Genomic DNA, 13,106 nt, shown 5'->3' with positions numbered 1-13,106 from the left:
GGGGGGGCCGGTTGCCCCATTCTGGGGGCCTGCAGGAAGCCTGTTAGCAGTGGTACCTGTACAGCCAGTCCCGGGTGTCTTGGGTGGGGGATCAGCTCGTCGCATCCCACACGCTTCATCTGCTCCAGGGGACCCAGGGTGCACGGTGAGTTCCTCCAAGCACCGCGTCTCAGCAGCATGTCCCACCCTGTCCTCCAGCCAGCGTGACCCCCCCCGCCCCCCCAGCCAGATGAAGCCACAAATGGGAATCCCCCTTTTGCTCCCACTCTCCTTACTGCCAGGAGATGCCTCATCCTCAAGAGCCGCCTTGTGCCAAAAAAAACCCCAAACCTGTGATGCCACCCACCCCCACCCTGCCCCAGCTCCTGGTCTCCAGCATCCTGATGCTAAGATGGGGGGGGGGGTGGGGTGGGGTGTCGGGGGCTGGTCAAGCACCACAGACCCCCCTCAAGGAGGCATCCAACCTGTCAGTCCAGCCTGATTTGGGCCACAAAACAAGGTTTGCAGCCAAAGGGAGCCTGTGCGGGTGTTCCTTACCCACCAGGCTTGGCACCCCCGGCACAGCCTGGCCACGGCGGGTGCCCCCCGGGGGGGCAGCTCACAGCCCGGCCACGCACCCAGCGGGTGCCCACCCTCGCCTGGGACATCTTGCACCCTGGCTCTCGCAGCCCGCCTTCCACTGGCGGGGATTTTGTTATTCATTTATAAACAATAAAACACATTTTTAATAAGTTATTTATGGCTCCGGCAGCACTATAAAAGCCGCCGTCTGTGATGGCCCCGCGCAGCTGGGGAACATTCTGGCGCAGGCGGAGGGGAGCGAGGTGAGATGGAGAGCGCTCAGCCGGGCTCGCACCTCATCTGCCCGTGTCCCACCAGGCTCCCCGGGCCGGCTCCTGCACTGGGACTGGGGTCCGGGGTCCAGGGGGGGCACTGGGGGCAGCCGGGCAGAAGGAAAACCCCCAGCGAGGGCTCAGCACGCTTTGCAAACACGCACCACCCAATGCAACGCCACAGCGGTGGTCACAGCCCCCACCCCCATCGGCCAGATCCTGCTCAGGACACAGCACCCCCCCGACCCCGATCGGCCAGATCCTGCTCAGGACACAGCACCCCCCACCCCGATCGGCCAGATTCTGCTCAGGACACAGCACCCCCCACCCCGATCCGTGCTGCTTACGGCGGGATGAGATCAGGGTGCAGCACCAGGGACCCTGGAGGGATCGCTGGGCTCCAGCTCAATGCCACCACCCAGCCCCTGCCCGTGGCTAAGGGGGAGGGGGGCAGGATAGGTCCCACAGCCCCTCTCAAGGCTGCGCAGCCTGCAGACTGTGAGCACGGTACCACTGAGGCTGAGCTGCTGTGGCTTCTCTGATGTCTCCTAAGGGCTGAGTTTGGCATCTCCCGCCTCAGAGCCCCCCTGAAGGTCTCCAAGCCAGTGGCTGAGCACCCCCACGGCTGGCCTCGCTCCTGGAGCATCCCAGCAGGCGACAGGGAGGCAGCTGGGGCTGTGCCACCTCCCTGTGCCCACAGCCATCACCACAGCTGGGCAGGGAAGCAGCTTCCTTCTGCCCCTCCCTGCTCAAACCAGGGGGGAAACTCCTGGGATTTCACCCACCCGAGCTAGCTGGGGCTGCTGCCCCCCCTCTGCCAGGGAAACTGAGGCACAGCAAGGCGCCGGGCCGAGCTCTGCCGAGGGCAGGCTTTGGGGAGCGGGGTTTGACACCTGGCTCCTCTGCTGGGAGCAGGGGCCAAAGAAAATCCCAGTGACACGAGCACCGGAACGCCAGGACAGAACTCGAGGGGGTTCAGGGAAGGCTGCCAGCTCCTGCCTGCACCCCCAAAGGTCACCAGCTCCCCCAAAGCCAACAGATCCAGTTGCAAGATAAATATTTAAAATCTTGCGGTAATCCACCCACAGTGGGACCTGAGGAGGGAGCAGGGACAAGGACACGAGCCAGGGAGCCCCGTGCAGCAGCTCTGCCCCATCGCGGGGTCCATCCCTTGCTGCTTCCCAGGGGCGGGAGGGACGGGGACACACGGGGCCCAGGCACACTCGGAGCAGATATCACGAAATAGAGATATATATATATATATATGTACAGCTCATCCACCCCACCCAGCGGGGCGAGGGAAGACTGCAGTCTCCAGCCCCTCGACTCCCCCCGCCAGCATCCCCCCAGAGCCCCCCCGACCCCGCCACCGCGTCCCCAGGCAGGGTCTGGGCAGGGGGACAGACTGCCTTCCTGCCACAGCCACCTCTGCTCCCCGTGTCCCACAGCAGCGCCACAGGGACCCTCGCCTCGCTGCCCAGCTCCCCGCACCGCCGCCTGCTCCCCCTTCTCGGCACCGGCTGGTGGGGGGCAGGAGGAGGGGGGTGGGGGTGCTGCTTCCAAAAGCATCGCACAGGTCCCCCCCCCACCCCACGGGAAACCCCCAGGGCACTGCGGCCACCACCAAGCCCTCACCCTCCGCTCAGGGTTGAGCCTGGCACAGCCTAGAAGGAGGCAGAGGGGCAGGACGGTGTCTTGGCAAGGACCCCAACAGCTCCAGCCTCTTCCCAAGCCCACCACGGGGGTCCAGGCCCCCACAGACCCCCCAAAAAGCCTTGCTCCCCCTGCCCCTCGGCAGCAGGCCAGCCTCGAGATCTCCCCAAAGCAACCCCTCCTGCCTCCCCACCATCCGTCACTGCAGCAGCTCCTCCCAAGAGATGGGTCGGGAGAAGACCTCCCGCTCCAGCCACAGGTCGTAGTTGACCTGGAAATCCTCGGGCAGGTCCACACGCTGGCCCAGCACGCTCTGCAGGCAGTTGTCCACAGGCAGAAAATCCGGGTTGCTGTGCGCCCGGTCATAGCGACGCGAGTTGAAGCGCTCGATGCTGGCGCGCAGGGCGCACTCTTCCGCCTGGAAGTCCCAGGGACGGGCGTCCAGGTCTGGGCAGAGGGAAAAGGGGTGTCAGAGGGGAGCTGGGGGGCTCTTCAGCCGGCCCAGCCCCCCTGGGAAAGGTCTTTGCAGGTCCTTACAAAGAGCAACACGCAGGGTGCAGAGCTGACAGCCACCAACAGCTCCACCAGCCGCTGCCAGCCCTTTCCCTCTTCTCCGCGATGCCACCACCCCACATCCCTTCCCTGCACACCAGACCCAAGGGCCGCCCAAGCCCCAAGCAGCAGAGGGACAGCTCTGGGCACAGACACGTCACTGCACGGAGTGGGAAGGACAGTCGGTAACGGGACGCTCTGCAGCCGCTGCACAGGACGTACCGTTGCCGTAAGCCCAGTCGTCGTTGAGACGGTGCCGCACTTTCTGGTAGATGGCCGACATGGTCTTCATGTTGCTCTTCCTCCACTGCCGGCCCAGGTACTTGGTCTGTACCTTGAGCAGCTTCAGCACGTAGAGCTGCATCATGGCCTGCTTCACCTTCAGCGCCCGCTTCAGGATGGGTGCTGACTTGAACACCACCAGCATCTGCGGGGAACAGCCCCCCCCCGGCAGCCGGGGACAGCGGGGTGACACGGCTGGGGTGGGCACGTGCGGGTACCTCCCACCGCACGCGTGCCACCCACCTCCTCCAGCACCCACAAACCCTTCCCTGTGGTGTGCACTCTCCCTCTCCCTTTCCATCCCGCCCTCTCCGCTCCCGCTCCCCAGCGAGGTCTGGGGTGCCAAACAAAGGGCACCCCAAGGTATCCACAGCCCCCTCGCCCAGCCCAGGCACCCCGTGACAGCCCAGCGTGGCTGGGCTGAACCCCCCGTGGGTTCCCCGGCCCTCACCATGGTGCGGGAGTGCTTCCACTTGGTCAGCTTGTTCAGGATGCGCAGGAGGTTTATGCAGGAGAAGAGGTTCCTCCAGCAAAACTGGTTGTTGTCTCCGGCTTCCTGCAGGACAGCGGAGGCAGGGGTCAGGCAAGAGAGCGGAGCAGGGATGAGGAGAGGGTCTTCTGGTCCGAGGACCCTCGCCCAAAGAGGTACAGCACAGCACGCAGGCAGGAGGCGTCCGCCAGCTCTGTGCACCCCACAAAGCCCCAGCAGCGCCAGGGGCTGAGCACAGGAGTGCTGAGAGTGCCAGAGCTGGATGCTGGAGCCCCACCACCTCCCCACACCCACAATTCCCCCTGGGAAGCACCCCAGGGTGCCAGGACCCGGCAGAGAAGTCAGCGACTCACCAGGCTCTCTGCCGTCAGCTCCGGCAGCTCGTGCACCACACAGTAGGGGTAGTCCAGGACAGAAATGCTGCGGGAAGGAGAGAGGGTGTCATCCTGCTCCCCCAGATCCTACCTGGCCTGGGGGTAACGCAGCCCCACACCTCCCACCCACCAGAGATCAGCTGCAGTGGGCACTTTCCCGGGTCCACTGGCACCCAAGGCACAGCCAGGGAAGGACTGTGGAGGGCAAAACAAGCAGGGACCCCTCCCCACAACCAGCAGGGATGCAGGCAGGCAGCACCCTCTGCTACCTGTTCTTGGCAGTGATGTAGGACATGATGTTCTGGTTGAAGAACTTCAGGATGAGCGGGATGCAGTTGGCAAAGACCAGATGCTGGGCCATGTACTCAAACTGGGGAGAAAGGCGGGTGAGCTGGGACCCAGCCTGGGTCCTGCCCACCCCCAAAGCCCTGCAGAGGGGGGCTGGACCCTGGCCCATCTCACCTGGTAGATGTGATTCAGCTTGAAGTGCTTGAGCAGGAGCAGCAGTACAGCAGAAATGGCTTTGACGATGATCTCCTTGTGCCGATTGACATCCACCCCCAGCTTCATGCTCTGCAGCACTGTTGTCCTGGAGGACACAGAGGGATCCTAGGGCTGGGGCACTATCCGCACCCTGCCAGCCCCAGAGGTGCTGGCAGACGCTCCTGCCATCCCCTGGGCTCTTGAGCATCCAGCTCCCCTGGCAACGCACGATTCCTGGCACACCACCGAGCAGCGGATGGTCAGATCACCCAGGAGGCCTCAGCAAAGCCCCAGCCCAAACCACACCACCCTGCCTGGCTCCCTCCCACCCCCCCTTCCCTCCCCACCACCACCCAGCACCTCTGCTCGCCCTCCACAGTCACTCACGGCATCTCCTCCGGCAAGACGTCTGCCAGGATGTTGATGGAGTCTGTCTTGGCTTTGGAGGTGGGGGCTGCGGCAAGGAGGATCTTCAGCAAAGCGATCTGGGGAGAAGGGAGAGATGGAAAAGGGTATGGGAGCAGGAGGACTGGCCACAGGCCCCTCTCCCCACAGCAGGAGGGAGTAACGTATGTGGGGAGGGAAGAAAACCTGGGGGCACCACTGGAAAGGGATGGAGGGAGCAGTGGAAGGAGGCCCCCACCACTGAGCCCACGGACCCCCAGTGCACCCCAGCTCACCATGTACTGTGGCAGGCTTGGCAGGAGGCCCTGGTACAGTATCTCCGCAGGGACTTGCTCCACTTCTTCTTCCCCCTGGTGCCAGGGAAGACCAAAAAACCTCTTACCAGGAGCTGCCACCAGTGCCACGCGCCTTACTCAGCCCAAGGTCGTCCAACCCCAAGGATGGGACACCCTCGGCACCTGCCCGAAGCCTCCTCACACACCCCACCCTCTGCCCCAGAGAAATCACTCCTCCTAGCCCTTCAGCAAACCCCCCAGCCCTGCCAAAAGCCAAAAGGCCTGGCAGAACAGTGTCCTCAACGTCCAGCCCAAAATCTTCATCCCATCCTCATCCCCACACTCACTCCAGAGAGCGGGGAGCGCAGGTACTCGTCTTCCATGTGCACCTGCACCTCTGCGATCGACGTGTACTTGTGCTGCACAGAAAGAGCACAGGGCTTCACAGCACGGGCCACCCCATCGATGCCACCAGCCCCAGCCCAGTCCCATCATAATTTTAAGTCCCACCCTGCTATTCCTGCTCCAGTGGGTAACCGGCGTTGATGGGCAGGGTGTTGGCCACCCGCCTCACCTCTGGGACAACCCCAGTAAAAAAGGCATGAAGCCAGTAAGGAAAGGGGCTCAGCCAGCCTGGGAGATCGGGGTTGGCATGAAAACTTAAGGCTGCTCCCGTCATGGGGCTGAGCATGTTGGGGAGGGGTCAGGAAAATGCACCACTGGCCCTGACCTGTGATTGATGCAGGGGTACGGGGAAGGGGCACCCAACACAGCGGCAGCGGCTGGAGGAATTTGCTGCCAACGCACTCACCAGTTTCAGGGTTCGGATGCTCTCGTGGATGGGCCTGGGCAAGCCCACCACGGTGTTGGTGTCACTAGAGAGAAGGGAAAGAGCCAGGCTGGGTGCAGGCAGGAGCAAACCTGAAAGCCACCCATGCACGGGCCAGAGACCACCACGCCACCCAGGAAGCAGCCAGCAAGCTCAGGACTTCTCTGCTGCCAAGCAGAGGGCAATGGCAGCCCCCACACCAGCAGCCTCTACCACGAACCCCCCAAAACCAGCAGCCCCCCAGGCTGGCTCTGCGGGAACCCACCTGCCCAGCGTGTAGCCAATGAACTTGCTGCGGCTGGACTCCAGAAACATCTCAATGTCCTTCTCTCTGAGCAAAGCGAAAAAGGGAAGAGTCACATCTTGCTGTCCACCTGGCACACCACAGCCCAGGCACAGGGCATCAACAAAAGCCTCGTGGTCGGATAAAGGAGATGGTGCTGAGCCCACCCCACCAAGGGAACAGCACCAAAGTGACCACCCCATCCCCAACATCTTCCCCACACCCCTGTTGAAGTATTCAACATTGAACAGCCTGGTTTTTCGACAGCGTATTCCAGCTTTCCCTGCAGGTCAGCCCCACGGACTCACCGGACCTTGGGGGCCCAGGGCAGCCCCTTGGGGCAGGTGATGCGGTCGCTGGGGGGATGCTGGGTGGGCGGAGGCATCACTTCATCACGTTCAAGGGGGAAGGTCTCTCCTTCTAGGCTGTTGTCGTCATCGTTCTCCTCCTCTTCCTCACGGGAATCGTCAGCTTTGTAAGGGTCTCGCTCATTGAAAGCGTCAAGGTTATCCTGCTTAATCAGGGCCTGGAGAGAGAAGGGCAGACAGGTGAATATCCCGGGGACAAGCTGCTCCAAGATCAGTGCCCCGACCCCAGCCATGCCCCCAGTAACGTCCCTGTCCCCAGCTTCCCTGCGCCAGCCTCACCTTGTGCTCCCGCCGGCCTCGCTTCTGCTGCTGCTCGATCAGATCGGAGGCGGACGCAGGCGGGGAGGCAGCTCGCATGTTGCGGATCACTTTAATGCTGTCCTCCGGGAGCGGCGGGAGGCCCAGGATCTCCCGCTTCTCTGCCTTCATGCTCTGGAGCTCCTCAAAGCCCCCCAGAGTGCACTGCAAGGGAGACCACAGCACCCTGAGCATGGACAGGGGACCCCTCAACACCTGGCGCCAGGGCCACCTCCACCTGCCCGTCCCAAATCCTTCCCCCAGGGTGTAAAACGAAGAGCTGCCCATCCCCATGCTGCTCTTGTCACTGTGAAAGGCCAAAGGGACAGGAGGGTGCTCAGACATTCGCAACCGAAGTGTCTGGACCTTTTCTTTCATGCAGACCCCAGACAGGGACCTTGCTTTGGGTCCATCCCTTTGTATCCAGCTCCAGACACCGACATCCAATGCTCCCCTACGGGATGAAACCCAGGGGTGGGTTTAATAGGGTGCAATCTACTCGGCTAAACGCCAGAAAAAGAGGATGGAGCAATTACAGCCAGCTCCGAGGGCAGAACTTGTTCCTCTGCCAAACGCCAAACCGCAAGACACGTGTCAGCACACCCCACAGCCTCTCCTTACCAGCACAGCCTTCCAGAGCAAGAGCAGCACCTTCTTCATGGGGAAGTGTGGAGCGTGGCCGCTGCAGAATTTGGTCACCATCCCAAAGAGCATGACTGAGAAGGGCTCATTGTTGTACAGAGGGGCTCCTGGAACCACATGGCAGCAATCAGCAGGCATTCCTCATCCCTGTCCTCACCCCAACTGCCAGGGCCACCAGCCCCTGCACCCTCACACCCTCTATTCTCCAAGATCCTCATCCCACCCCAGACAGCTCCTCTCTTCCTTTCCAAGGCCTTGTAAACTCCCCTAATTTCTTACCTCTCATTGAGAGGAAACAACAGCCCCACTATTGACATTTTTTTCCCCAGGGAGAGCACCCAGATAGCACAAAAGGCTGAGTGGCTTCCCCTGCCCATCCCCCCCTCACCTCACCAGCAAGGTTCAGCCTAGCAGCAACCAACCCAGTGCTGCCAGTCCCTATGAACCGAGGCCTAGAGCCAAAGCCCATCTCACTCTCTTGCTCTTCAGCCCTTGTAACCTCTGTCCCATCAAGCCCCAGGCACCTGGTCCTCACCCAGCTCTGCTCGGAAGGTCTGCCTCATGCTCTTCCACTCGGGCTTGTCCCCCTCCGCCTCCTGCCGAACCGTCTCCACGATCAGGTACATGATGTTCAGCAGCACCCTGCAAAAAGCAGAAGGTTGGGCCAATCACCAAAGGTTGGGATGAGTTATGGAGGCACCACCGGCACCCAGGGCTCTGGGGGGAGGCTGGATCTGCCCAGACCACAGCTGGTTTCCATGCACCCACTCCACACCAGGGGATCGGTGCTCAGGCACTGGGGAAAAAGGTCTCTGCAACTCAAAATGGGGCAAAAAATTGCTTTCCCATACTTCACTGCTTTCATGTCCCCAAGCAGCCACATGCCTGCTGTGTAGGCCAAGGACAAGGGACATCTGCCGACCTGAGCACGCCTGACGATGCTCACAGAGCCGGGGCAGAAGCTGGGACAGCCCTGGGACACCCTCCGGTGCCAACTGGCCCGTCTCAGCTTGCCAAAGGAACGAGCAGCTGGATCCCCCTCCTCGACCCCAGAGCATCCCCTCTCCCCAGCCCTGCTCCATACCTCAGGTCCGTGCTGTCAGCCAGGGAGATGGCCGGCTTTCTCACGGCACTGCTGCAAGCCGCGCTGTTACTGCGGAGGGAAAACGGCCTCAGAGGGGCCTTTGGAGGCAGCTTAACTTTGCCACAGGTAACCCACACACCACCGCCAAACCCTGGAGTAGATACCACCGCAGCAAGCCCCCTGCTCACAGCGCAATCGAGGGAGGAGGAACAGACCTGTCCCTATCTGCTGCCAGTCAGCAGAGCTCATAGCACATTTCTGTATAAATCAGGTATAACCCTACACTACGTATCCACCCAGAACAGCGGGAGTCGTTCCAGTGGCTGCAGGAATCACATTAGGGATAGGCAAACCAGGAATGGGACTGCCACAGACTGGGAAAACTCCTGCCAAGGAGCTCCAGAGCCATTTCTGAAGCGCCTTCCCTCAGTACTCACTCAATCTCCATGTTGAGCAGCTCCACCAAAGCGTTGAACGTCCCCACTTCCAGCAAGAGGAAGATGTTATACCTCATCCAAGCTTGTACCTCGGCCTCGGAGCCGCACTCCCCAAACGTGCCTGCAATGATACCCTCGCTGGATCCCACCTCTGCAGGGATCCCGAGGCCCTCCCACACCACCAGCGCATTTTGCAAAGGGAATAAAACCCACAGCCTTAATTTTAAGGTGAAAGTCAGATGCAGAGGACGGAACTGCGCTCTTGTATGGAATGCAATCGAGATCTGGCAGAGCCGGCACAGCACAGGGAAGTGGGCCAAATTTTGAACCAATCTCCTATAAACTGTCTGCCTCCCATGAGAACTAGCTTCATTCCAGACACCCCAGGTAAAATTAAAAAATACAAGGAAAGAAAATGATTTTAAAATACTTTAAACTGATCGCCTCCAATCCATTATCTGGATTTAGCAACGGGAAAAATAAAGGGGCAGAGGCCCGGCGTCACCTTGGGCAACATAAAGGATGGCTCGGGCAACCCTCAGCCTCTTCTCCCGCGCGGTGACCTCCAGCCCATCGAGAAGCCGCATGGCGTGGGTGCGGTGCTGGTTCTTGTCCAGCTCGGTCCATTTCTTGTCGCGCACTGAAAAGTCAAAGCGGGCAGGCTGAGGGCATGGGGCACCTCTGCCAGCCCCGGACACAAACGTTGCAGGAACAGCTCAAAAGGATTCAGCATGAGGGAAAACCGGGCTGCTTCAGGGAACACTGTGCTTCTGGGAGTAACGCCCAGGGATGTGTGATCGGCCCGGAGGGACCGTCTCCTGCCTTCCACCAGACGACTAGATGAATCACATCCATCTGAACCAGCGCTGGCAGCTGATGGGGAACAAGCTGGATGCTCTTGCTGATGCCAGTATGTTCCAGCAGAGCTGTCCCAGCGCCAACGAACCACTTCGGACACCAACATCAGCAAATGCTGAGCACACTGGAGGCAGCAAGCTGCGCTCCAAGGCCAGCCCACGCACACTAATGAGGTCTCCAGTACAAACCGCCTGACGATTACCAGTGCACAGCTCGAGCTTTCTGACGCAGTGCTAACGCGCCAATCCCCACGTCTCCTTCGGGAGACCCCTGTCCCTCCCCAGAGGTCTAAAAGAAGGGTCTTACTGTGGATCCTGAAGTCCTCCTCAAAGCACTTGCGGTTGAGCAGGAACTCCGGCCCTTCTGTGTAGCTGTACAGCTCTGCCAAAAGAGCACAGAGGAAAATCTCCAACAACCTGCACTGAGCCGCCAGAGAAAGCTGCAACTCAGCTACATTAATTGCAGTTCTACCCAAGATTAGGGAAATGCAAAAAACACATCCAGCATAAGGCTGAAAAAAATTAATTAGACAGTATCACTGCCCTTTTAACATGAAAAAGGCGTTTAAGGACAAGAATGGAGCGATACTGGCATTGCCAGAGCTGCTTTAATCACCACCGGGAAAGAAAATCATGGCTGATTAATTGATCTATCAAGATGAGATCCTTACCAGAGAGCTCTGCCGCCCATTTGTCGGTATCTGCATATTCAAACTCCAGGTCTGGGGACTCCGAATAGCCCTGAAAGCAGAGGAAGAATTCAGTTAAATTGCAGCGGTTTTGAGGAAAACCAAAATCCCCAAGATATTCCCAATTCACCTCATCCTCCCGCGAATCCAGGACTGTATCTTCTGTTTGAGCCCAAAAATGTACCCGCAGCAGCGTAAACGTTACCAAGGCAACTCCTACCCACCTCCTGCATCTCCATCACAGCTCCGCCGCATTGAGCCATGCTGCGCTTTGCCGGTGGGCAGCCTCTGCCACTGCACCACCTCTAAAACACTCCAGGAGCCCCAAAAGGCCAAAAAATACAGCAGGAGGCAGGGAACGTTTCATCTCAGGGTGGGAAGCAGGTTATGCGGGACCAGGCGGCTCTCAGAGCTCACCCATTTTGCAGAGATGTGTGAAAATTTGGGCTATCCCCCACCCGGTGCCGATCGGAGTGATGCCAGCAGATGCAAATAGCGAGACCGCAACAACTCCAAGACTGGAAAAACATCCAGAAGCCTTAGAGCACAAAACACCTGCTCCCTTTAAGTCACCCACGTGGACCCACCGCAAAACCCTCCCCACCCCAGGGCGCCCACTCCTCAGCAAGGGGCTGATCCGACCCACCAGCTCCTCCAAAGGGCAACGGGTCTGTGCCACTCTGTGGGGCTGGGGGGCTGCTCCCCAGCACCCACAGACCTCACGGCCCTCTTGTGTCACCTCAGGGAGCGTCCCCACGCTGGGGGGGACACCCCTGGAAGCCGACGGCTCTAGGGCCATCCCAGGAATTAAACTGGGTTCAGGGAACACGACGGCAAAGACATAGGATCCATCAGCTCCACCCTGCCCCACACAACCCTCCGGGCCCCCCACGGCGCAGGGGGCGTTCTCGGTGCCTCCCTGGAGGGGTCGGTCACCTCTTGCCACAGCGGGACCGACCCGCCGCAGGGGACCTGACACCGCGGCCCGCTCACTGCCGCACCGGGCCGGCACCGGCGGACGGGGCTGGGAGAGGCGCCGGGCGGGGCGGTGAGAGCCCAGGGCTGCCCTGGGAGCGGGGTGGCCGGTGCCCCGGGGGGCTGGGACCAGAGCCAGCCGCACGCCCCGGCCAGCGCAGACCGAGCCAGACTCGGCGGGAAGAGGCGGCGGAACGGCACCGGCCCGGGCAGCCCGGTACCGAGCGGGCCTGGCGGGGAGCGGCCACCGGCCCCGGCTGCTGGCGCGCCAGGCCCCGCAGTGCCAGGCCCCGGCTCCAGGGGCAGCGGCCGGCTCAGGCCCGGCCCGGGGGAAGGCGGAGCCCGGGTCAGGGCTGAGGCGGGCGGTGGAGCCCGCGGGCAGGCCCCGGGTCCCCGGCGGGAGGAGGACGCGGCCCGGCCCGGCCCGCCCCGCCCGGGAAGGCCGCCCCCCCCCCGGAGCCGGAGCCGGGCCCGGCGGCAGCGGCGCTGACCTCCGAGTCCTTGCGCGGCGGGCGGCCCAGGTCGCGGGCCTTGCCGGGCGGCGCCGCTCCTCCGCGGGCCTTGTTGTTACCGGGGAGCGGCCCCGCGCCCCCCGCGCCGCCGCCCGGCTCCATGTCGGCCGCCTCCGCCGCGCCGAGCTCTCGCGAGGACTCACCCCCCCCTCTCGCGGGAGCGGCAGGGAGAGCCGGGGCAGCGCCGCCGCCATCTTGGGAGTGGCACCGCAGGGGCTGCGCCCGCTCGGGCGGCCGCGCTGTGACTCCGCCCGCCGGCCCCGCCGCTCCGCCGGCCCGGCCGCGTCACCGCCCGCCCCCGGCGGCCACAGAGGGCGCGGCGGCCGGCCCCCGAGCGGCCATCTTCGGGGTGGCAGGGCGCCGCCGGCAGCCATGTTGGGAGGGGCACTTCCGCCCGCCCCGGCTGGGCGCTGGGGGCCGCCATGTTGGGAGGGGCAGGAAGGGGCGGGGCCGCCCCGGGGGGCCAGACCCCAAACTGGAGGGCCAGACCCCAAACTAGGGGGGCCTGGAACGAGTGAATCGTCAAATCAAAGGGCTTTGGGGTCCGAGACCCCAAACAGCGGCGGGCTGACAGGGCTCGGAGGGGAGCCGGGCCCCAACAGAGGGGCCTTGGTGGGGGTTAAACCGCAAGCAAAAGGGCCCAGAGGGGGTTGGACCCCAAAACGTGATACTGGGGGGCTCAGGGGGGCCCCAAAGCCCATCTGGGGGCTGCCAAATTGATCCCCAGCCTCAGACACAACTCAGGGTTCCCAAAGGATTGCATTCGCTCGCCCTTCCAAATAAACT

At 62.1% G+C, this 13,106-nt stretch overlaps 1 protein-coding gene across 2 annotated transcripts; it reads right to left on the bottom strand.

Annotated features, from left to right (window-relative positions):
* Nucleotides 1-2,068: 2,068 nt before the first annotated feature.
* Nucleotides 2,069-12,537, bottom strand: STRIP1 (striatin interacting protein 1). 2 transcript variants are annotated; one of them, XM_037410624.1, is made up of 21 exons: nt 12,464-12,537; nt 10,816-10,885; nt 10,452-10,526; nt 9,793-9,927; nt 9,288-9,408; nt 8,851-8,919; nt 8,302-8,408; nt 7,746-7,873; nt 7,107-7,289; nt 6,768-6,985; nt 6,442-6,507; nt 6,159-6,222; nt 5,695-5,766; nt 5,348-5,422; nt 5,055-5,152; nt 4,647-4,773; nt 4,454-4,554; nt 4,164-4,230; nt 3,772-3,876; nt 3,261-3,465; nt 2,069-2,933 (listed from the first exon to the last, which is right to left on the bottom strand). In XM_037410624.1, the coding sequence occupies exons 1-21, from the start codon at nt 12,512-12,514 to the stop codon at nt 2,686-2,688; spliced, it is 2,385 nt and encodes a 794-aa protein (XP_037266521.1). In that variant the 5' UTR covers nt 12,515-12,537; the 3' UTR covers nt 2,069-2,685. The 2 variants fall into 2 exon arrangements, with proteins under 2 accessions (XP_037266521.1, XP_037266520.1); XM_037410623.1 differs by lacking the exon at nt 12,464-12,537 and adding an exon at nt 12,300-12,455.
* Nucleotides 12,538-13,106: the final 569 nt, after the last annotated feature.

Source organism: Falco rusticolus, chromosome 17 (assembly GCF_015220075.1).
Source record: "Falco rusticolus isolate bFalRus1 chromosome 17, bFalRus1.pri, whole genome shotgun sequence".
NCBI lineage: Eukaryota > Metazoa > Chordata > Aves > Falconiformes > Falconidae > Falco > Falco rusticolus.
This window is presented reverse-complemented; position numbering and strand designations above follow the sequence as displayed.

Coding starts and splice junctions, on each gene's coding strand:
- STRIP1 (XM_037410623.1), bottom strand. CDS start 12,422: ATGGAGCCGGGCGGCGGCGCGGGGGGCGCGGGGCCGCTCCCCGGTAAC. Junction 6,986..7,106: donor GAGGCCGGCGGGAGCACAAG/GTGAGGCTGGCG, acceptor TTCTCTCTCCAG/GCCCTGATTAAGCAGGATAA. Junction 6,508..6,767: donor CCCTGGGCCCCCAAGGTCCG/GTGAGTCCGTGG, acceptor CGCTTTGCTCAG/AGAGAAGGACATTGAGATGT.